Consider the following 23,295-nt stretch of genomic DNA (forward strand, 5'->3'; position numbering starts at 1 on the left):
CTTTTAAATCCCCATTAACTCTAATAATAAAGGTGTCTCATCACTTTGACCCCTTAAAGAGGACCTTTCACCACTTTCACCCATTCAAGTTCTGAACATCTGAAGTGCGTGTTGCTCCACAGATTCCAGTACAGTTGGAATTTTCTCTCCAGCCTCCACCATTCCTGAGCAATCAGTGCTGTTAGTTTTGGTGCCTGATGTGCTATGTAAGCTCTGTAATGTCAGGTGGGCAGTGTCAGGCAGGGGGCGTGACTCAGTGCTCCAATCAGAGTCAGCCAGTGTCAGAGCTCAGAATCACACCCCTTGTCTGCTCCTGCCTGACACCGCCCACCTGACAGTACAGAGCCCAAATGAGGCACCAAAACTAACCGTATTGATTGCTTGGGGGCTACAGAAAAAATTCCAACTCTACCAGAATCAGTGGAGCAGTGCCTATCTGAAGTCCTCTTCAACAGTCTTTCCCTGCACAGTGTTGCCCAGGGACCTGCAGCACAGCTCAAGTGAATGATGCCACTTGCAGCTCCCTGCCAGGTCCCAGAGGTCAGATCGTCACCATTCATAAAGTAAGAGAATACCCTAGGCATATACAATCATTTTATAACATTGGAAAACCCCTTAATGTCCTGCATGTGCTGTGTCTTACAGCCCACACTATCTAGAATAGAGGGTAGTCTCAGGATACATGTTACGTTTTTTTCAGCAGTGTTCTTTGTTGAGTTTTTGCTGTGCGATACAAGGAACGTGCTCTTGATTCTGCAACTAAAATGAACATGCTTCCCGTAAAGGTAAGGATCATCATTGTATTCTCCTTGTCTCTTGTTCTTTTGCCTCTGCTCCCGGATCTACCAGTGCACTACAGTTTATCTACTGCCTCCCCTTCCCCGCGCACATCTCTCGCTCTCTCATATCCAGGTGTTCACAAATGGTTTCCTATTGCTGAGGTTACTTGTACATGCAGAAAAGAAAAGTGATGGGAATATCAAAGAGCCTATGGCTGCTGTTGGCAAAGGTGCTTTGATATCCATGTTCTTCCATGCATTATTATTAGAGTGCTCTATTTTTGTTACTGCAGTAATATCTTTATTATTCATAGTGCATAGGAAAGTGGAGACAGACGGCAGAGATATCTCAGGAACAAAGCTCAAGGATCTTTATTATTGTTTCTTTGTAATGAGCTTAATTATTAAATTATTAGTCTGAGAATTTTATACATTCAGATATCGAGATCATCCGTGAAAAAGAACAGGGCATGCCTCCAGTAACCTCGATACCACCATCAGAACAATAGACTGTATTGTTCAGCCCTGCCTCACTGCATATCATGGGGGGGGGGAATGTTAGACTGGGTTGGGTTGGGTTTTGTTGTCCCTTGATCCAATGGTATATGATTATTTCAGAAGACAGTCAGCAATGCAAAAAGTCCATAAAGCAACGCACAAGGATATGCCACGAGGAGCTGCTGTCCTTCCATTGCCAATGTCGTGATGAATATTTTTGAAGCTGAAAAACTGCACCACATAATAACAGCCGCCGTTAAGACCGAACCAGCGATGCCCCTGGGAGAAATGAAAAAATAGATAAATATATAAATAAAAGTGCAAAAAAACAATGAAAAAGTTAAAGCTCTGTGCCGCCTAAGGGTGCATTCACACTACGTAACGCCAGCGTGTATCACAGCCGTACACGCCGGCGCTACAGCAGGGCTGCCGAACACTTCCCATTCATTTCTATGGGAGCCGGCATGCGAGCGCTCCCCATAGAAATGAATGGAAAAAAGCAGTAGCGCCGGCGTGTACGGCTGTGATACACGCTGGCGTTACGTAGTGTGAATGCACCCTTAGGCTGCATTCACACTGAGTAACGCTGGCGTTTTTTGTGCTTATTTTGGCACGTAGCACTGCGTAAACGCCGCGTTTGCGCTGCGCTATTTTGCGGTCGCGTTGTTGGCGCTACGTGCCAAAATAAGCACAAAAACCGCCAGCGTTACTCAGTGTAAATGCAGCCTTATACTGCAGTTAACTTAATTATCTTAAATGGGTTTTCCAGGACCCAGACATTTTCTATTTACTACACCAATAAAATATTTGAGCCAAATGAAGCAAATTTGTAATATAATATAATTACCAGAATGGCCCATTTGTCTCTGATCACATGATCACTGGCGGTGGCTTCTGCAACATCACATATACCTTTCCACATCCTATGTCTCACTCTCTTAAGTGTTCCCGGGTGTCTGCCTTCCCCTGCTCCTCTACTGTGAGTTCAGCTCCTGCTAGTGTCTACTGCGCATGCGCCCCATCCTTCCTCTCCCTGTATATGGAGAGCAGAGATCGTACCAGATTGTGAGCACTGCCACAGTTGGTGTCTTTGGGCTGGGTTTACACTGTGCTTCTTTAGGCCCCGTTCACACGGGGCATGAGGGGGCGGATTTTGGCGTTGAATCCACGTCATAATCCACCCCCTCACAATAGTGATCTATCTAGACCGCTAGGTTTCTTTTTTCCATGAGTGGCATGTTGATGCTCACGGGAAAAATAAGCGAGCTGCCCTTTCGTTAGGCGGATTCCACGGCCGATTCAGCCGCAGCGTCCGCCTCACGGCAGCACGCTCCAGTTCATTTGGGCCTACTCAGGAGAGGGAAGCTGCGACTGTCCCGGCTTTCGACAGTTGCGGCTTTCCGCGTCAGAATCAGGACCAAAATACACTCCCCTTGCCCCGTATGAACTAGGCCTTACTGAAGAACTGCATGCAATTTTTTGCAACACATTTTGAGTAACACATTTCTACTATGCCAATAAACCTGAGATTTCCAATTTCATGGCCATAACATACAGGTATAATACATTATATTATGAATAAAACTATATATATATATATATATATATATATATATATATATATATATATATATATATATATACATATATCCAGCTCAAGTAATAGTCTTTATTTTCCACAAATACTGATCAGTAGAGATGAGCGAGTAGTGTTCGATCGAATACTACGGTATTCGAAATACTCGTACTCGATCGAACACTACTAGCTGTTCAAAGTTTAATGTTCGATGCAGAACCAGCGTTGATTGGCAGGATGCTATACATTCTGCCAATCAACGCTGGTTCTTCTCTTACCTTTCCGAAGTCTTCTCCGCGCTGCGTCCCCGCATCTTCGTCCGGGTGGAATTCACTCTGCCTAGGCATCTGACCTAGGCAGAGCCGACTGTGCATGGGCGGGCATGCACACGCATACACGCGCATGCGCAGTCGGCTCTGCTCAGGCGTCGAGCCTGGGCAGAGCCGCACACGCATGCGCAGTCGGCTCTGCCTAGGCCGGATGCTGCAGATAAGAAGTTGGGATCGTCCAATGCAGAGAACTCCTTTAAGTATAGGTAGTCCACGACTTACGACATTGATCCGTTCTTGCGCGGCGTCATAAACCGAATTTCGCGCGTAGGAATGGATCAACATAGTTTAGTGTGCAGTGGCTCGGAACCAAGGAAGACTTACTATATACAGTACAGTACAGTCTTCCTCAGTTCCGAGCCTGAATGGCCGAATACTGTACACTGGCCAATCAACGCTGGTCAATTCATTCCTATGAGAAAAAGTAAGCTCCCTTGTAACAGCAAGCTGCCAGCGATGAGCAAGGACGAGCCTGCTGCAGAACCAGCATTGATTTGCCGCAGGCTAGTCCTTGCTAGTCGGGAGTGCTGGCAGTTTTCTGTTACAAGGGAGCTCTCATCTCTAGTCATAACCACGAAACGTTGTAACCCGAGACCGTCGTAACCCGAGGACTACCTGAATTATGTTAAACCAATTCTCATCTAAATACTATGGCCCACAATTATCAAGGCAAATGCACCTCAAAAGTGGCCAAAAATACACCTCAACTTTTGGCATTTTTGGTGCACTTTGGGACACCTCATCCTCCCAACCCTTCTCGCAATTTTTATAGACAGTGGACAGAGCGAGGCAGGAATATGTAAGTGGGCCAGGGCAGGGACCAGATTTACTATATACGCCACAATAACAGTTCCTGACCGGCGTATATTTGTGTCCAGGTGCCCCTACACACACAAGAACGACTAAGAGGCCAAAGCCTGAGGGCCCCTTCACACTGCGTAATCAAAACAGAGCCCATTGATTTCAATGGGAAGCGCGCGTCTATGCCAATATGCGCGTGCTTCCCATTGAAATCAATGGGCTCTATTTTGAAGCGCCGCGCTTGGACACGTGTATACGTGTCTAAATGAGCGGCGCGCTTACGCCGTGTGAAGGGGCCCTGATAGTAATTCTAGTGAGCGGTACGCCTGTCGGAGACTCAATTACAACTGGTGTAGGTGTCGCTCTGTACAATTCTCGTCCTTTCCTGATACCTCATTTATTTGGTTTCTTTACAACAATCTGATCTCCTGCAAGAAATGTTGATTAGTTAAAAATCCAGAAAAATTATGTCTTAAAACAATATTATTTATGGTGAGTGTCTTACATTTACTGTTATGGAGACGTCTATGCAAATGCCATATGGAGGGCGTTCATAGTTTAATGACAAGACATTCCATTTTCTAAGCTAAAGTTACCAACGTAGAATTGTACATTTTATGTCCCTCATCGTAATTCTTCTTTCCACATGACCATAATCCTGTGCAAATAGTGAGAACCATAAATTAGATGCCTGATATAGTGCGGAAGCTCCAGTTACTACAAAGCTGTCAAGCCTATATTTCTTTCTGCTTTTGCTTAATGTGAAGAAGTATAATGCGCCCTGGTAGGGATCAAAATGATCTAGTTATGTAGAAAGTCATATTTCATCTCTGTGTGTATTCTCTACAATTACAATAACAGAAATGAGAGGACAATGTGACCAGAATGGATTATGACTCTTGATAGAAACATACATATCAGCATAGTATACAGTAAGTAAGTGCATTGGTATTCTATCTGGGGGAGTCAGCATGAGGACCCCCCGAATGGACTACCGAACACAACTGCAAGCGGTGTGCCAGTGAAAGCACATGGACCCCATAGACTATAATGGGGTCTGTGTGCTTGCCGCCAGATCTCCGCAGGGATCATGCAGACAGGAAAGTAGTTCACAATCTACTTTCTTATCCGCGTGATATGTGCAGACAGCGCGCGGCCAGCACACGGACCTCATTATAGTCTATGGGGTCCGTGTGCTTTTAGAACACAGCGCTTGCAGTTGCATTCGGTATTCCGTTCGGGGGGCCCCCATGTGAATGGAATATTGAACGCAGATGTATATGAAGGGTCAGTCTAAGTTCACACAAGTGGAACTTAGAGCTGATTTTGTAGTGAATTCTGCCTCAAAATCAGCTCCAAATTCCAACTGGAATCTGCCTTTCAGGATGCTGAAAATGGAAACGTCCTGCTTGATCTTGCCGCAGTTTCCGTGGCTGATTCAGCTGCAGAACTCGCAGGGCGAAGCTCATCCTGACTAGCCCCATTGTGTCTCAAGCTAACCAGAGAACAAACCCTCGGCAGAGACTTCAAGGTCTGCTTTGGCTTTGTGGGTGCCACTGGGCTGGAATCAGGAGACCATCTCAAATTCAGTGTCCGAGGTGTAGTCCAGCAGTCCAGAGTTCACAATGGCCAAGGAGTCCAGAGGAGGTGGAGCGGACAGACAAGTGATCTTCCAGGGGAAGAAAAAGAACAGAAACAAGAAGAAGATGCGGAATAAATTTGTGCAGAAAAACATGGCGAGACGGGCCATAGAGTTTTTGAGCTTTGATGACTCATTTACGGTTTTACATAAGAGTGTGATCGCTGAGGGTCCGACCACTATTACCCCCAGTGATCAGGAGAATGATGGTCAACAGGGAGTACAGCTATTAAGCTATTAACATCTATTAGACTTCCTAGATGCCTTTCTCCAGCCCCATAGGAATAAAAAAGTGCCCACATCAGGGACTGGGGGGGGGACTCCCTGTTCCTCTGGTGTCTGGTGGTCCCAGAGGTCAGAGTCACAGTGATCAGACATGTATCCTCTATGGGGCCACACGGTGGCTCAGTGGTTAGCACTGCAGCCTTGCAGCACTGGAATCCTGGTGTTCAAATCCTGCCAAAAAACCATCTGCAAGGAGTTTGTATGTTCTCCCCATGTTTGCATGGATTTCCATCCCATATTCCAAAAAAAAGACATACTGGTAGGGAAAAATATACATTGTGAGCTCTATGTGGGGCTCACAATCTACATTTTTTAAAAAAAGACATGTATCCTCTATCCTTTGCATATGGGATAAATGTCATTAGTGGAAACACCTCCTTAAGGTAGAATAATCTTGTATTATAATGTGTTTTCTATGTCTCTGCTACTACTCTTCATCAAAGAGTTAAATCAGTGTCAATTACAAGGAGCAAACCTACGTGGCCAGTGAATATCTTGGTGACACCAGAATCACACAGCTTAATACCTCCGTAATCTGTTTTGCCCTGGTATAAATGACATTTCTTTCCTCTAAGATGCAGGTTAATCCCTCTATCAGAAAGCATGGATCTATAACTGCAATCCTCCGACATGAAATCTCATTAAACAATCTCTTTTGGTCCATTTCCTTTATTTAGAAATCTATCAGGCATCATGTGAACTCAATCTATGATGTGAAAGTAGATCTTATCCTCTAATTGAAATGGCGGCACATGAGCTCAGAAGGGAGAAGTGTTACAGAGGATTGCAACGTGTTCTTGCTCTGATTGCTTTTCTACTTCATAGCCATGCTGATATTGTACCAATGGGGTAAGACCAAGGTCAAACACAAAACCTCACTACAACCGTGCAGGAAATGTGACCAGGGATATAACAATAAACCATGAGGCAATGTATTACCAGCTGCAATGGGTCTCCACTTTACCTTAAAGACTATTAGCAGCAGCCAGCAAGTTAATGCCCGCACGTTATGTGTTAAAGATAGTATGGGAACAAGGATGAAGCAGGGTAGGGCAAACTATGAGAGTTGCACTAAGAGGCTGGGGATGTTTTTTGATGGTTACACTAAATTTGAGGCATATTGTGTATATGAACCTGTAATGTTGTCTAAGGGGCATACACATCTTCCAATAAAGTTCCCGGGTCCATGCAATGCCAAGGCCTCCCTCTGAGACTTCCATCACCATCCTGCTTACATGACTGTGACAGTGAAGGGGTTCTCCTGGGCGCTCTGTATGTTGGTGCTGATCCCGTGAACTACGCCAAAAAGCTGTAAGGAGGGGAATCCTAAGGGGTAATTCCCTGGAGCAGGGCTGGGGCAAAGACAAAGTGTGGCCCTGGGCAAAATTCAATCCTGAAATACCAACAACACCAACTTTAAGTGAATCACATTTTCCTATTAGTTACCATATATACTCGAGTATAAGCCGTCTCAAATATAAGCTGAGGCCCCTAATTTTACCACAAAAAACTGGGAAAACTTATTGACTCGAGTATAAGCCGAGAGGGAAATGCAGCAGCTACTGGAAAATTTTAAAAATTAAAATGGCCGGAATTTTTGGGTGCAGTAGATGCTGGGGAAGGGGAGGGGGTGTTTTGGTTGTCTGTCTGCCCCTTCCCTGAGCTTGAGGACTGGGTTTTTCTTCCCCCACTTGGAATTCAGCCTGGCTGAATATAGGGTACCTGCAGTGCTCCTATTAACCTCTTCCTGACAGAACAGGAGCACTGCAGATCCCCTATATTCAGTAGACACAGGGATACCTAATGTGTATGTGGGTCACAGTCATTTACTACTTTTATATGTATTCTAGGGAAAGGAGGGACTTACAACTTTTATTTACTTTATTTTTTTATTATATTTTTTTTTAAAGCTTTTTTTTTTCAGTATTTTATGGGAGATTCTATACATTACTATTGCGACTGGTCATAGACCCCCCTCCCCCCAAAAAAAAAAAATATATTTTTTTTTTGCTTGACTCAAGTATAAGCCGAGGGGGCTTTTTCAGCACAAAAACTGTGCTGAAAAATTCAGCTTATACTCGAGTATATGCAGTATATAGTTGTGAAACCACTATGTGTGTACCACTATATGTGTACCACTATATGTGTACCGCTATATGTGTACCGCTATATGTGTACCGCCATACTCGGGGGAATTATTATCAAAGTACAGACCACTTCTATCAATAATAACTCTATATAAGGCCCAGATAGTATACAACCTCCATAGTGACTACCTCCATTACACTATATAGTGATGCAAAGATAACAGTTGTGCACTACACAGACTTCTATCCTCATGAACATCAGATTAAAGGGGTTTTCCAGCCCCAATTTTATTTTTTACACTTAGGTTAACTAAGTATATTACAAAAATGTTCACTAAACACATTAAGCATTTGCATTATTGTCCTGCCCTGCTGGGAATAAAGTGACAACCAAACATTCACATTTGGGGGGGGGGGTCCCTGAAATTGTCCAATCAGTGCTGGTAGCGTGAGGCTATGTAGGGAGGGCCACACCCCTTTGACAAGGGAAATGGTATCATCCATTTGTCAATTTATTCATACATTGGAACGAAACACCACGATACAGAAGCTACTGAATCGTTATTTTGGAAGAAATACAAGTACTGTATTTTAGTAAAAGAGACGTGTCAGGAGGGGTGACAAGTCCTTTAATTTTGCTTGTTCCTGTAAATGAGAAATTCATCCCATGTTTTTTTTTTTTTTACTTTTCTCTTTGTTACTTAGTATTACAGTCATTTATTCACTATAATAAGGGTATTATACTCTAACAAAGCACATCCATGGTAGAGGGATTTTACCAACTCACAGTACAATACATGGAAATGTACTCATGGCAAGTCTGAACAGCCCTGGATCTCTGTAGGACAATCCTTGCAAGATTTATTTCACCAAATATCCATGTCATCTGGTTTGTTTCGATTTGAAGGTGCTTTTATTATACTAAGGGGTCTCTACAAGAGAATAAGTGGAGGCCAAGGGCAAGCGTGGTAAAATAATAAAGACCTACCGTATATACTTGAGTATAAGCCGACCCGAGTATAAGCCGACCCCCCTAATTTTACCACAAAAAACTGGGAAAACTTATTGACTCGAGTATAAGCCGAAGGGGGGCTTTTTCAGCACAAAAACTATTCTTAAAAATTCGGCTTATACTCGAGTATATACTGACTTTGCCTCATTTCTCCTGGGCATCCCAGCTTTCTCTCTTCTAGCCCCCTGGCCAATGTCCCACACCTTGGAGGACCATTGGAGTCTGTGACTGCGCCTCAGAGGTCACGTGGGGTGTACTACACTTTAAAACAAACGTCATGATATTGGTGTGGCCCTCGAGGACCGATGGGCATGATGTCGGCCAGAATAGGATGACAAAGGACTGAAGAGACCGCACAGTTTAATAGTGATAGTGAGTGAGAACCAATAAAAGTTTTGCTTCGGGTTGAGACCAGACTTTTGGAAAATTTGGGTCAAATCCAGTCCAATCTGAACCGGTTCGCTCATATCTAATAGCGGTTTTATTGTAATATTAATCATTAATAGACTAATTTCTCTGTCTATGGTATAAATCCCTGCACAGACCTATTACACTACAGTATATTTTCTCTGCAGCCTGGCCGTGTTTCTCCAGTCTTCTGTCACATCCAGCAGACATAAGGCAGTGGTGACACAGCTGACGGCCCCGGGCACAGATTTGTCCAGGAATGCCCTCACATATGTCTTCTGAAAATACAGCTGTATACTTTTGACAGATCCGCTGTGACATATATACATACTTGATACGAGTATGAGAATTCAGGTTCAGTTATAAATCCAGGCTATTGAAGCGGAATCATCTGCTCTCTAGCCTTTGCCTCCACTGAAGAGATTGCACCGGCCATTCTTTCATGGGTCTGCAATTACATGACTTCTTGTCGTCTTGCATTTAGAGAATATTTTATCCGCAGACATTGTTTAGCAGGACAGATGGTGTTCCCTGCTAAGGCTGCTGGGTCTGATCTTTCCTGCACTTTAATGGATAATCTGCTTCTGATTCCAGCTGTTGTCTTTGATTCTTCTTATATATTATGGTCACTCATCACTTTTTGTACTACTGAGATCTCCCTCACTATGTAAAATAAGATCTCTCTATCTAATACAGAGAGTAGCGTATATTCTGATTAGTTATCGCTTTATATTTGTACAACTTTAGCTTTGTGTATTCCTTTACATTTTATTGGCAAAAACGGGATTGGATCCCTGCGGGAGTAAAAATCACAAAATAGGTCTGAGCTGCTATGTAACAAGACTGGGGCAGACTAGCTTGGAATCAACCAGATCCCGTTCCTCCATGCCCCTTCTTAAAAAAATAGAGAACCTCGATCATTATACACAGTCCAGTCACATTAATGTGATCACCTGTCAAAATCCAGAATAACCCCCTTTGGCAGAGCAGACCGCTGCGAGACGTGCAGGGAGAGAGGGGATGTTGTGATGATGATCACTGGGATGTTGAGCCATGCCGACTCCAGTGCTGTGTCCAGCTGTGCTAGGTTATGCGGTTGAGCATCCATGGCGCCAACAACCCGATCAAGGTGGTCCTACAGATTCTCTATTGGGGAACTGGCTGGCCAAGGGAGTACAGTAAACTCATCCTGATGCTCCTTGAACCACGCACGTACACTGCGAGCTTTATGACACGTCACATTGTCCTGCTGGTAGATGCCATCATCCTGAGGAAAAACAATTCACATGTAGGGGTGAACATGGTCCGCAAGGATAGATGCATACTTGTGGTGATCCATCATGCCTTCCACAATGATGAGTGCACCCAGATGGCTGATGACACGGGCCTTCTGCCATTGGTTATTTAACGTTGACGTCAAAAGTAGGTGGTGGTCACATTAATACGACTGGACTGTGTAGCATTAACATAACGTGTCATCAATTGCCATTGCCTCTGCAGCCGTGGTAGGCATGCCCATGTTGTTTCGGCAACTGGCACATCTTCTCCCAGCTTTTGACAGGGAACAAGATCCTGCCATATGCCACCAGGAACTCCAGCTGCCCCCAGTTTAATTGCCTCCTTCAGCTGCCCCCAGTTTAATATTCCCTTCCACTTGCCCCACAGTTTAATGTCCTCAGGGTTTCTGTCTTTCAAGTACCCATCGCTAGTGTGAACCTACCCTGATCCATTTAATGGATCAGTTAAAAAATGGGCACATTAGCATGTTAGTGTCTGTTACTATCCATTTATACAGTTTTTTTGTTTTTGTTCTGCTTTCTGAGCATGCACAGAAAAAAAACATCAGTTACTTTTCCATTAGCCATAATGGGTACATAACGCTCATCATAAGTCCATTATTTTGAATGGACACAAAAGTCCTGCACCCTGTGTTATTACATGTGCTAGAAAAACGGACATGTGATGGATTTGGTGAAGAAAGACAACAGATCAAATCCCATTGTAATCAATGGGATTTTTAACAGATTTATGACCAGTGTGTTAGTGTCTGTTGTTAACATTTTGTAACAGATGCTAACACCGGACACTAGTGTAGTGTGAATGCCCCCTTAAAGGGATTCTACCATTAAAACATTTTGTTTTGTGGATAAGACGTCGGAATAGCCTTTAGAAAGGCTATTCGTCTCTTACCTTTAGACGTGATCTCCGCCGCGCCGTTCCTCAGAAATACCGTTTTTTACCGGTATGCAAATGAGTTCTCTCGCAGCGATGGGGGCGGGCCCCAGCGCTCAAACAGCAATGAGGGTGTCCCCACCGCTGCCAGAGAAGTGTCTCCAAGCGCCGCCTCCTTCTTTGTCCACCGCGTCATGTTCAATGTCCGGCGCAGGCTCGTAACCTAGCAGAGCAGAGCAGACTACGCAGGCGCACAGGCCACGGGAAAATGGCCGCTAACAATACTGTGCAAGCGGCCATTTTCCCGTGACCTGTGCGCCTGCACAGTCTGCTCTGCTAGAAGTTACGAGCCTGCGCCGGAAGACATTGAAGATGACGCGGTGGACGAAGAAGGAGGCGGCGCTTGGAGACACTTCTCTGGCAGCGGTGGGGACGCCCTCATCGCTGCGGGAGAACTCATTTGCATACCGCTAAAAACCGGTATGTCTAAGGAACGGCGCAGTGGAGACCACGTCTAAAGGTAAGACGAATAGCCTTTCTAAAGGCTATTCCAACGTCTTATCCACAAAAAAAAAAAAAAGGTTTTAATGGTAGAATCCCTTTAAGTACGTAGACAAAGGCAGTGCTGCGTCCTAGTCTCTTCCTATAAAGTAGGCACAGATAATACTGCCTTCCCATCTCTTTTTTTGTCTAATACGTCATGCCGCGCTTCTCCTATTTATTCACAGTCCACTAATGGAAGCAGAAACTTTCTGAAAGCAATACTAGTGAGAAAACAAAACTGAAGGATGACAATTTCAGATACAGATGATTTTACTAGAAGTAACACCTAAACGTATAATTGTTATCCGGGGGAACCATGGTGGGAATAGGAATTGTCCCTTGTATTACTCATGCATATAATGTTACTCATTCTGCCCTACATGAAAACTGATTATGAAAAGGTTATAGTTTTCGTTTTCTTATTACTTCCAGGCCCTCTGAACACGGCCTATACAATTACCGAGATGCCCTCTTTAAACCCACAGAAGTCAAGTAATACCTTCCATCAATACAGAACACTATTTCCTGTAAACAGAGAAATGGAAAGTGAAGTGGGTTCATTCCTATCCCAGCACACCAATGTGGTTCAGAGCTTTATGAGCTGAATAAGAAAACACATATTTTTTTCAGTAATGGTCCTAACAATTCTCATTATTCGCCAACTATTATTTCCGCTGCCGTCTGTTTCACGTGTTAGGCCGGCAGCCAAAAGAACATAAATCAGTCACATTTTTTTGTCACTTCCTATGAAAAGGTTGCACCTGACAATTCTATCAGCTTCATGGGATGTGAAATTGGGACAAATGATACAAGTAACAATCCTTAGTTTGATAGGAAAGCTTTGTCATAATGATACATGACTTTTTATTTGTAAGAACGGTTTCTATTCCTACAGAACATATGGATAGGCTGATAAGTGAGCGTGATCCATTATGTTAACTTTCTCGAAACATTAATGTAACCATTTCCAGATATTCTATTCTGGTAAGTTCTGTAAATAACACAATGATAAATTATACTATTCATAGCAAAGAATAACGGGAAATTAACCGCGGTTCAGAATGTTTCTCCGTTACCGTTCACACGGAGTACTAATGCACATAGCCATGGCCAAGATCCTTTAAGCCCCCAACCCCGTAACAAGGTCACAATACTTCTATTAGGCATGAAATGGAAAAAAGTCCCATCTTTCTTAAACTTTAAGTGAATCACATTTTCCTATTAGTTACCGTATATACTCGAGTATAAGCCGTCTCGAATATAAGCTGAGGCCCCTAATTTTACCACAAAAAACTGGGAAGACTTATTGACTCGAGTATAAGCCGAGGGGGGAAATGCAGCAACTACTGGAAAATTTCAAAAATTAAAATGGTCGGAGTTTTTGGGTGCAGTAGTTGTTGGGGAAGGGGAGGGGGTGTTTTGGTTGTCTGTCTGCCCCTTCCCTGAGCTTGAGGACTGGGTTTTTTTCTTCCCCCACTTAGAATTCAGTCTGGCTGAATATAGGGTTCCTATTAACCCCTTCCCAATGGAACAGGAGCACTGCAGATCCCCTATAAAGGAGTGATTTAGAACTTTTATTTTATTTTTTTAATTTTTTTTTTTTGCACTATTTTATGGGAGATTCTATACATTGATATTGTGGCTGGTCATAGACCCCCCCCTCCTAAAAAAATAAATAAATAAAAATATTTTTTTTTGCTGACTCGAGTATAAGCCGAGGGGGGCTTTTTCAGCACAATAACTGGGCTGAAAAATTCGGCTTATACTTAATAATCAGGATCATATTTCTTAATATCATATTGAGGGACCCCATTAGAGATTTTACACTGGGGCCTGGGAGCTTCAAGATACACCTCTGATATTGTGGAAACTTTTTAAATATTTTTGGAATCAGATGACTTGGTTTTTATATAATCCTATTACAGAGAAGAGAGAAATAACAATAATAAGCATATTTTCCATCTACTCACACTTACCGTAGCGAAAACAAAATGGCAAAGGAAGAGAGTATCACCATAGGCAGAAGGCAATAACCCAAGACACTGGCAACACATCCATGTGAGACACCTGTGATACTCATCAGATTTAATAAAGCATGAATTCCCAGGCAGCCAAGTATACTCATTGTGTACACGTAGCCAAAATGAATCTTCCCTGCCTGCGGACAAAAGAGACATTTTAGAAGGAATTGCGGGATTTGGGGGGAAAATGCAAAAAGATAACTTTATGTATTGATCTGCTCTATATTGTTTAGAATTGTTGTTTTATGACAATTTTTTCGATATTTTAGTCAATGCTACAATGTGTGTCTCAATATGTAATCATCAATCCATGTGACAATGCAAACCACTAAATGACATATCATGAATACTGTATGTAGAGACTGCTGGTTATATCTACTATATTATATTGTACATCCTCAACCCTATGCATCTAGCAAGTCACATGGAATTGTGAGTGATGGTTGGGAGCAATAGTTCACTTATAAATGGAAGAAAGACATGTTAAAATTGAAATCTGAAATTGTAAAAAAAAATTCATATACAGTCCCTGACAAAAGTTCTGTCACTTATCCATGTTGTGGAATCAAAAGCTTATAAACTGACTTTAAATTCATCCATTGGGACTGTAAATGGTTTATTAAAAAATTTTGCATTTATTGGGGGGAATTTATTAAGACTGGCATTTCCTACGCCAGTCTTAAAGAGAACCTGTTAGGTTGAGTTGGGACACTAAACCACCCACATGTTCTTATGGACCATGAATTTAGGGTTCCATATATAATAATGCCATTTAAGCCTACATTATAAAAAAAAAAGTAAACAAATCGCTAGTTGTCCCTGTCCCTACCTACTTGCCTCAGCTATCCTAGGCGGTAGAGGACAACTGGGCGACAGTCCCTTTTCTGAATAAGTTTTACATAGAACAGGACAAGACAAACAACACAGAAGAGGAGTCAGCAAGCCAAGGGTCAAATCCAGAGAGACAAAGCAGTACCAAATTGCAATCCGAAAGAGAAGTCAAAAGGGAAGCCAAAGGTCAGAAGTCAGTAAATACAATACAATAACAAGAGAACAGCTTAGCAAGGACAAGTCACAGCACAGAATCTCAATAGCCAGAAAACATGTTTGGGCTGATGACTTGTCCTGAACCCGCCCCAGACTTGATTGGTAGATAGCCTGTCAATCACACAGGTAAGGCTAAGATTAACCATTAGGGGAGCAGAGGGCAACCAAGGAGAAGGAGATGGGTGTGATGGAAAATCAATTACAGTGCTTAGACAGAGCAACAAGAAACCAAAAGCAAGGAACAATAACTGAACACACCAAAAACAAGGAATCATAACTGAACACACCTCCTGTGCCTCAGTGTGCATGCGGAGGATGGTGCAGAAACCCAACGGGTAGAAACGTTACAACTCACCTAGACATGAGTCCAATAAGTAGCATCGGACTAATTTCTGCTGCTCCTGGTGCCTGTGCTGTTCTTCAGTGAAGCTGGAGACATATGTCCCAATTTCACTGCGCATACACCCGAGGTCTGGCGCATGTGCACTGAAGTCAAGGTGTACTCATCCAGTTTTCTGGGAAATGGCAACTGAAGCTGAAGCCTCTTCATAAACTAGTCATTCCCTGTGCTTTTTGGGGCCTTTATTGGGACTGGTGTATGAGATGCCAATTTTAACAGATCTCCACCACTATACTTTACTTTAATTTGTTGCAAGGAGACACTTTGGCATGTCTACTCTAGAGCCATAGGGTATAACGTACTGTGCAATGGGATAAATCTAGTTTCAGTGTTTGACTGCTTTGAAGGAGTGAGGACAAGTTGGAAATCCTGTCACTGTCAGACTTCTCACCCAAAGTACAAAACAAGGGTTGGCACAGCAATAGTCCTCGTCTTTCAGAATGAATACACTGTACCTGTACCTTGATCACTAAATGATCCTGCTGGGCCATGTTGGATGGAGATGATTCGGGACTTCATAAATATCCTTTATCTACTCTCAGGCATAATGCCAAATATATATATATATATATATATATATATATATAGACTTTAAGCTTTGACTGATTCAACAATCGCTTAGTTGTAATATTGGATTTTTATCAGTATTTAAAGCACTTAATAATTGGTTTCTATGGGATATATCGCAGCTTCACACTTCGATCATTGAATCTTATTTCCTTATCTATCTCCTGCTTACAATCACAAAATTCATTTCCTGAGAGTGATAAAGAGGTAAAATGTGACAGCAAAAGAGAACAAATTGGCCCATTGGGTCTGGTACAGAATTAAGATGATCTAGAATTTTAACGGGTAAGTGAAAGTTCTGCAGCAAAATGTGACGGACGCGAATGAGATGTATAAGAGAAGCCGAATATTTGTAGATGTGGCCAGAATGAGTCCTTCTCTTAAGTTGTACGCTCTGGACAGCATGGAGTTAACAGACTTTCTAATGAGGTCACAGAGCGACTAGCAGCTGTACATGTCTGTAGGGTTGGGAATTTTTCACTCTCTAATTTTCAGCGCACACAGCCTAGAGAGAAGAGCACAAAATCCTAAAATGGATTGGGACATTAGATAAACTCAATAATATGTTTACTATTCTGCATCTAGATATCATTGACACATCACGGTATTCTTTGAAGATGGAGCATTTGGATACAAATATAACTTTTTTATATATCAAATAGATAGACGTGGTATAAACAAAGTGATTGATATACTACACTTGCCAGGATGCAGAGGATGGTGTGCAGGCATTAAAGGGGTTTTCTGTCTCCAGATGGATTTTTCCGATCTGTCGTGGTTCGAAACCCAGGCACTGCATGGATAAGCTGTTAAGGTAGCCCTCGAGTGCTGGAACCTGCTGCAGTGGATGCTGAACACATGCAGTTTGTTCCTGGGCAGCATAGTGGCTCAGTAGTGTAGGAGTCCAAGGTTTGAATCCAGCCAAAGACAACATGGACAAGGATTTTGTATGTATTTTGTATGTTCTCCCCATGTTTGTATGTGTTTCTTCTAGGCACCCTGGGAATTTAGATTTTGTGCTCCCTACTTGTGACAGGTGTCAGGGTCTGGGGTTGCCAGGTGGGGTGGCATAGACACACAAGTCCAGTTTCTTTGGTCCAAAACAAAGGTAGAGTTTATTTTCACTCAAAAAGGTAGTGCAGCAACCAAAGGAAACAATACAAAAATAAATCCCTCCCCGGCTAGGCTCTAACTAAACATAGAATAGGTTACCTCACCTAGAATAACAGAAATCAAAAGCCAGTAGAATCATTCAGGACACAGCTCCAAAAATATGACCTCTCTGTTTGCTCTCCAGCCAAGCTCTGCCAAAGTGTTGCTGCTGGAGCTGACTTCTTAAGCCTCCTTGACGTTGCTGCCAGAACATCCCCAAAGTGTGGATTGGAGGGGGGTGGAATGACATAGGTCAATGTAACCCCCATATGCTTTGCTTCTGGTGCTATAGTATGTGTTTCCTACTTAGATGGATTTGCCATAAATGTCCCAGTTGGGAAGACTCCTTTAGGCTAAGGCTCACCATGAAGAAAAGCTGCTTTTTTTGTTGCAGATTTTGCTACATTTCTTTGAGCCAAAGCCTAGAATGGCTACAGAAGGAATGGGAAATATATAGAAAGTTCCCATACTTCTCCCTTCTGCCCAATCCACTCTTCACTTTGGCTCAAAAAAGCTGCTTTTCCGCAATGTGGGGCTCCAGCCTTAACAGTCACTGACTTCTTTGTTACTTGGTAAGTACCTCCCTAGCAGAAAGATGGAAAGATAGCGAGGTGAGGCTGGAGGGGGTTTGTCTCTTTTCATACAGTGAATGCAGATGGAGGGGCTGATTCTCCTCACAGCCTGCACACACATGTCTGCAAACTGACTTAAGATTCTGTACATCTCAAAGCTTACTCTTATATGATAGTCATTTGGGCTTTTATCAGCTATTAGTTTGCTCTTGTACAGTTACTCCTTGCAAAATTTCATGTAAACAAACCAAACTAGTTATAATGGAGAGGGGAGGGACAGACTGCTCCTTATTGTAATCGCCCATAGACTCAATGTAAAAAGAAAAATGTGCTTCAACCAAAATGGGGACATTAGCAACGGAAAAAAGTTATACGACATCATGTATGAAGACTTTTACAGTCATAGAACAGACTGGCCAGCAAGGCCCTACATATATTTCAACTTTCCATGAAAACTCAGTTACCCATTACCTAACCATGCAGTAGAGTTAGTGGAAATTTCCAGGATACCAACAGGGCAGAGTCATGCCGAAATAAAACAATCGCTAACTGTGACGATACTGCGAGATATTACTTTGTATTATCTTGAGCATAAGAATGCAAGTTACTTATAAATACAGGGATCAGACTTCTCCTGTCTCATATATAATAGTCCAGATATATTTCAGAGACACACAAGAAACCAAATGTATCCACTTAATAGCAAAATATGTTGTAATATAATAATAATTTTGTAGAAGTAATAAAATATTCCTTTGTCTCTTGATGGATATCTAGGAAACCTCTGGTAATATCATTTCTTGTGACTCTCTTTCTCTAATATCAGAGCAATTCTGATAAGATTTAGTAAATGTAAGGAATGCAGTTCCCACCATACACATTTCCACGTGGATTGACAAATACTGTTCATATATATTTCATTCTCGTAGCGATTTGCTAAGTAAGACTATGTGTGCGGGCCCCGGAGTGTGCTAACCACAGAGAGATGCTCATTTATGCTTAATTAAATTGGCGATGTGTTGATATATTTCACAGTTCATATATAACCCACTGTGTTACATTGTCCCTGCCGACTACAAGGGAAATCTCAAATTCACTGTGCTGGGAATGAGGTGTAGAGCGGCAACTGTTCCTGGTGACTATTGTGCCAACAGTACGAATGGCGAGAAGTAAAGTGAATATGCATTTTATAGCACTTCTGGAAAGTTTGGTTATTAAAAAATTGTTTCCTTGCAGAAGTATTATGATTTACTGCTTTTTATAGCACCCCCTGGTGTTCAACATGTATAGTTCTGCGCATTTCTAGTGAGGCTTGTAAGTCTTACATTCCTAGTAGAATACAGTATAGCTTCTGTGAACGAAACAGGCAGGGGTGAACCTAGGCTTTGTGTCGCCTGAGGTGGACGTCAGAAAGCCGCCCCTCCCCCCCCCCCGAAGGAGGGGGTGGGGTGGAGGGGTGGAGCCAAGTGGAGGGGCGGGGCCGAACAGAAGGGGCGGGGCGTTGCCGGCGGCGTTAGCAGGCAGAGAGCAGGCAGGAAGAGGACCTGCTCTCTGTTAAGCATGAGGGGTGGCCGCTGGAGCAGCGCTGCGTCCATAGGGCCTCCCCAATCCACCGCTCGCTTCCCATGCCGGGCTGCCGAGACGGTGAAGCTAAGCCAGTCCAGGACAGCTTGTCCTGGACTGGCTTAGGTCAGCAAAAATGCCGCCCCCTCCCAGGGCCCCGGCATAGGCGGTCGCTTCAGGTCGCCTCATGGGAGGTGCGGCGCAGGATAGTGCAGGTGAACGGAACAAACTTGGGAGAGCGCCTGCCTTTAACTATGACTCCTGTCTTTATCTCTTATCCAAGTGATTTTAGTCTGTACTCTTTATTAAAGTAGTGTCAACAAAGTTTTCAAAAAAGTCTATGGAAAGTAGAGGGGGGAAGGAGAGAAGAGACAGATATGAGGCTGTCTAAATCATTAGACATTTTTGGTAGGAGAAGGCCGGATAGTAGTTCCTGCCAACCTAGTTGCATTTTGGAAGAAAAATTTCTCTCTACAGGCCAGAAGAGTTCTCCTATTCTTCCCTCTTCCCCTTTCCATAGACTACTATTGCACAAATTTGACCAATGGTAGAAGAAGACAAATATGTTCTCTTCACCTGTACTAGGCACTAAAAAAAGTTTAGTTCTGCTTTAGGTTTCTTGCATAGTGGGTGGCCAAGGTGCTCCCGGACATGGGGAAACAGAGATCAGTACTGTCGCCCCTTCATTCTCCCCAAGCAATTATGAAAAGATGACATATTCTAGAAATATGACAAAAATACCCCTTTATTGTACTACTAATCTTATTCAGAGGCAGCAGAAGTTTCTTATCTCTCAGATTCTATGACAATAATGTGGAATCATGTCATATTTTAGGAGCTATTTAGAGAGGATCTTTCATGTCCTCTGACATTAGTGGTATTTTATACCACTAGAAAGATGACAGTGCACTGAGTTCAGCGCACTGTCAGTTTTGCTGGTATGTACCCCGGTGCTGGGGATATCAGTTTGGTACCAATATCTCTCCACTGTCAGAAGGGTCTTACAGCCTAGCATCATTGCTGGGCTATGAGGATAGTACTGTTCCATAGTCTAGTACGGTCAGGGGTGCCTACAGTGATGACGTTAGGCTATAAGGCCTGCCCTTCTGACAGTGGAGGAATATCAATGCTGAAACTAACAGCACCGATATCTCTGGCACTGGGGCAGATATCGGAAAAGCCGACAGTGTATTGTATTGAGCTCACTGTGAGCTTTCTTGCGGTATATAAACCCCAACAACTACAGAGGGATCTGCGTCAGCAGCACGCTGGGGAAACTGTTCAACAGCATCATCAATAACAGAATCCTCACCTTCCTCACACAACACGGGGTCCTCAGCAAGAGCCAAGCAGGGTTCATGCCAAACCACCGCACCACAGACCATATCTACACCCTGCACAGCCTCATCAAGAAGCACGTCCACAACACCAGAAGAGGCAAGATATTCGCCTGCTTCGTGGACTTTAAGAAGGCGTTTGATTCAGTATGGCACCCAGGCCTACTCCTGAAACTCTTAGAGAGTGGAATAGGAGGAAGAACGTACAACGTCATCAAGAGCTCCTACACCGGAAACCAGTGCATACTTCCAACAGGCCCGAGGGGTCAGACAAGGCTGTAGCCTGAGCCCAACGCTCTTCAACATCTATATCAATGAACTGGCTACAGCCCTGGAGGCCTCACCAGCCCCAGGCCTCACCCTGAACAATCGAGAGGTGAAGTTCCTGCTATACGCCGACGACCTCCTACTCCTGGCCCCCACCGAGAAAGACCTCCAAGAAAGCCCGTCAGTGCTGGAAAAATTCAGCACCACATGGGCCCTACCCATCAACCAGAAGAAGACCAAAGTCATGGTATTCCAGAAGAAGGGCCACAATAAAGCCTCCACCACCCCACAATTCACACTGAACGGCTCCACACTGGAGAAAACCAACAGCTACACCTACCTGGGGCTGGAGCTCAGCCAATCAGGAAGCTTCAAAGCAGCAATAGAAACCCTGAAAGCAAAAGCCTGCAGAACCTTCTACGCCATCAGAAGACAACTGTACCACCTCAAGCCACCGGTGAGGGTCTGGCTGAAGATATTTGATTAAGTCATCTCCCCGATCCTTCTCTATGGCAGCGAGCTTTGGGGCCCAGCCACCTACCCAGACCAGTCAAGGTGGGATTCCAGCCCAACAGAGAACTTCCACCTGGAGTTTTGCAAATACCTGCTCCATGTCCATCGCAACACCACCAACATGGCCTGCAGGGCAGAGCTAGGCAGACTCCCCCTATGGCTCACCATACAGAAGAGGGCGCTAGCTTTCCAGGCACACATCCAGGGGAGCAAGCCTGACTCCTACCACCACCAAGCATGGCTAAGCCACCTGAGCAAACCAGACACTCACCAACCAAACAACAGCCAACCACCAAACCAAAAACACCAACAGATGATAACCAAGGCCGAAATAAAGGCGACCACAGAGGCAAACAGAGAGCGGTACATTAAAGAATGGAGAAACGAAATAAATAACTCCAAGAAACTCACCGTGTACCAATCCCTACAAAGGGACTACACCATGGCCACCTACCTGGAGAGAATACGCCACCCCAAGCACAGACAGACCCTGATCCGGTACAGACTGAGCGCCCACAACCTAGAGATAGAGACGGGGCGATACAGGCAGACGTACAAGCCACGGGAGAAGAGACTGTGCCAGCACTGTGACCAGGGGGTCCTAGAAGACGAGACCCACTTCCTGCTACACTGCACCAAATACTCAGCTGTGAGGGCCGTCTACTACCAAAGACTCTCTGCCCACATCCCAGACTTCATATCTGCAGACGAGAAGAGGAAACTCTACATCCTACTGGGAGAAGAAGAGGCTACTGTGGAGATCGCCGCCCAATACGTGTCCAGCTGTCACCAAATAAGAGGAAGATGAGACTCCACGGACTGTTATATTTATCCCAAAACACCCGCCCCACCCCACCCCACCCCACCTCCCCATATAGCAGTCACCAACGAAGAGGAAGATGAGACTCCACGGACTGTTATACCCCAAACCAACCGCCCCGCCCCACCCCACCCCACCTCTCCATATAACGGTCACCAACGAAGAGGAAGATGAGACTCCACGGACTGTTATACCCCAAACCAACCGCCCCGCCCCACCTCCCCATATAACGGTCACCAACGAAGAGGAAGATGAGACTCCATGGACTGTTATACCCCAAACCACCCACACCACCCCCACCACCCACCCGAGTCCAACTCCCCCCCCCCCCACTCTACTAGCTTTGGCAATGCCAAATATCTATTCGGACGTGCCAATAAAGCTTTTTTGATTTGATTTGATTTAAACCAGCGCTGCATCTCCCATGAGGCGACCTGAAGCAACCGCTTCAGGCGGCGCTATGCCGGGCCCCGGGGTGGGGGCGGCATTTTTGCTGACCTAAGTCAGTCCAGGACAAGCTGTCCTGGACTGGCTTAGCGTCACCATCTCGGCAGCCCAGCATGGGAAGCGAGCGGTGGATTGGGGAGGCCCTGTGGACGCAGCGCTGCTCCACCGGCCTCCCCTGACGCTCAGGTAGAGAGCAGGTCCTCTCCCTGCCTGCTCTCTGCCTGCGAACGTCGCCCCGTCTGCCCCGCCCCCCTTCACTCTGCCACACCCCCTCCGCTCTGCCCCCTCCTCCCGGGGGAGGGGGGCGGCTTTCTGTCGTCCGCCTCAGGCGGCATAAAAGCTAGGTTCACCCCTGATAATACCGCATATCTACGAGGACAAGAAACGGTTTCACATACACACATCATCAGAGCATATAGTGCCCTATGTGATGCCTCCTGTACGTGGCTCCACTGTAGGC

The 23,295-nt window shown here is 44.4% G+C and overlaps 1 protein-coding gene across 1 annotated transcript in view; it reads right to left on the bottom strand.

Moving 5' to 3' along the window:
* Positions 1-1,126: 1,126 nt before the first annotated feature.
* YIPF7 (Yip1 domain family member 7) overlaps positions 1,127-23,295 on the bottom strand; it is a 39,718-nt gene continuing 17,549 nt past the window's right edge. Inside the window, exons 5-6 of the mRNA XM_075266469.1 lie at positions 14,106-14,287; positions 1,127-1,556 (exon numbers count right to left, since the gene is read on the bottom strand). Of these exons, the coding sequence (XP_075122570.1) occupies positions 1,394-1,556; positions 14,106-14,287 (345 nt within the window). The 3' untranslated portion in view covers positions 1,127-1,393. The remainder of the gene's footprint in view (positions 1,557-14,105; positions 14,288-23,295) is intronic.

This window comes from Leptodactylus fuscus, chromosome 1 (assembly GCF_031893055.1).
Source record: "Leptodactylus fuscus isolate aLepFus1 chromosome 1, aLepFus1.hap2, whole genome shotgun sequence".
Taxonomy (NCBI): domain Eukaryota; kingdom Metazoa; phylum Chordata; class Amphibia; order Anura; family Leptodactylidae; genus Leptodactylus; species Leptodactylus fuscus.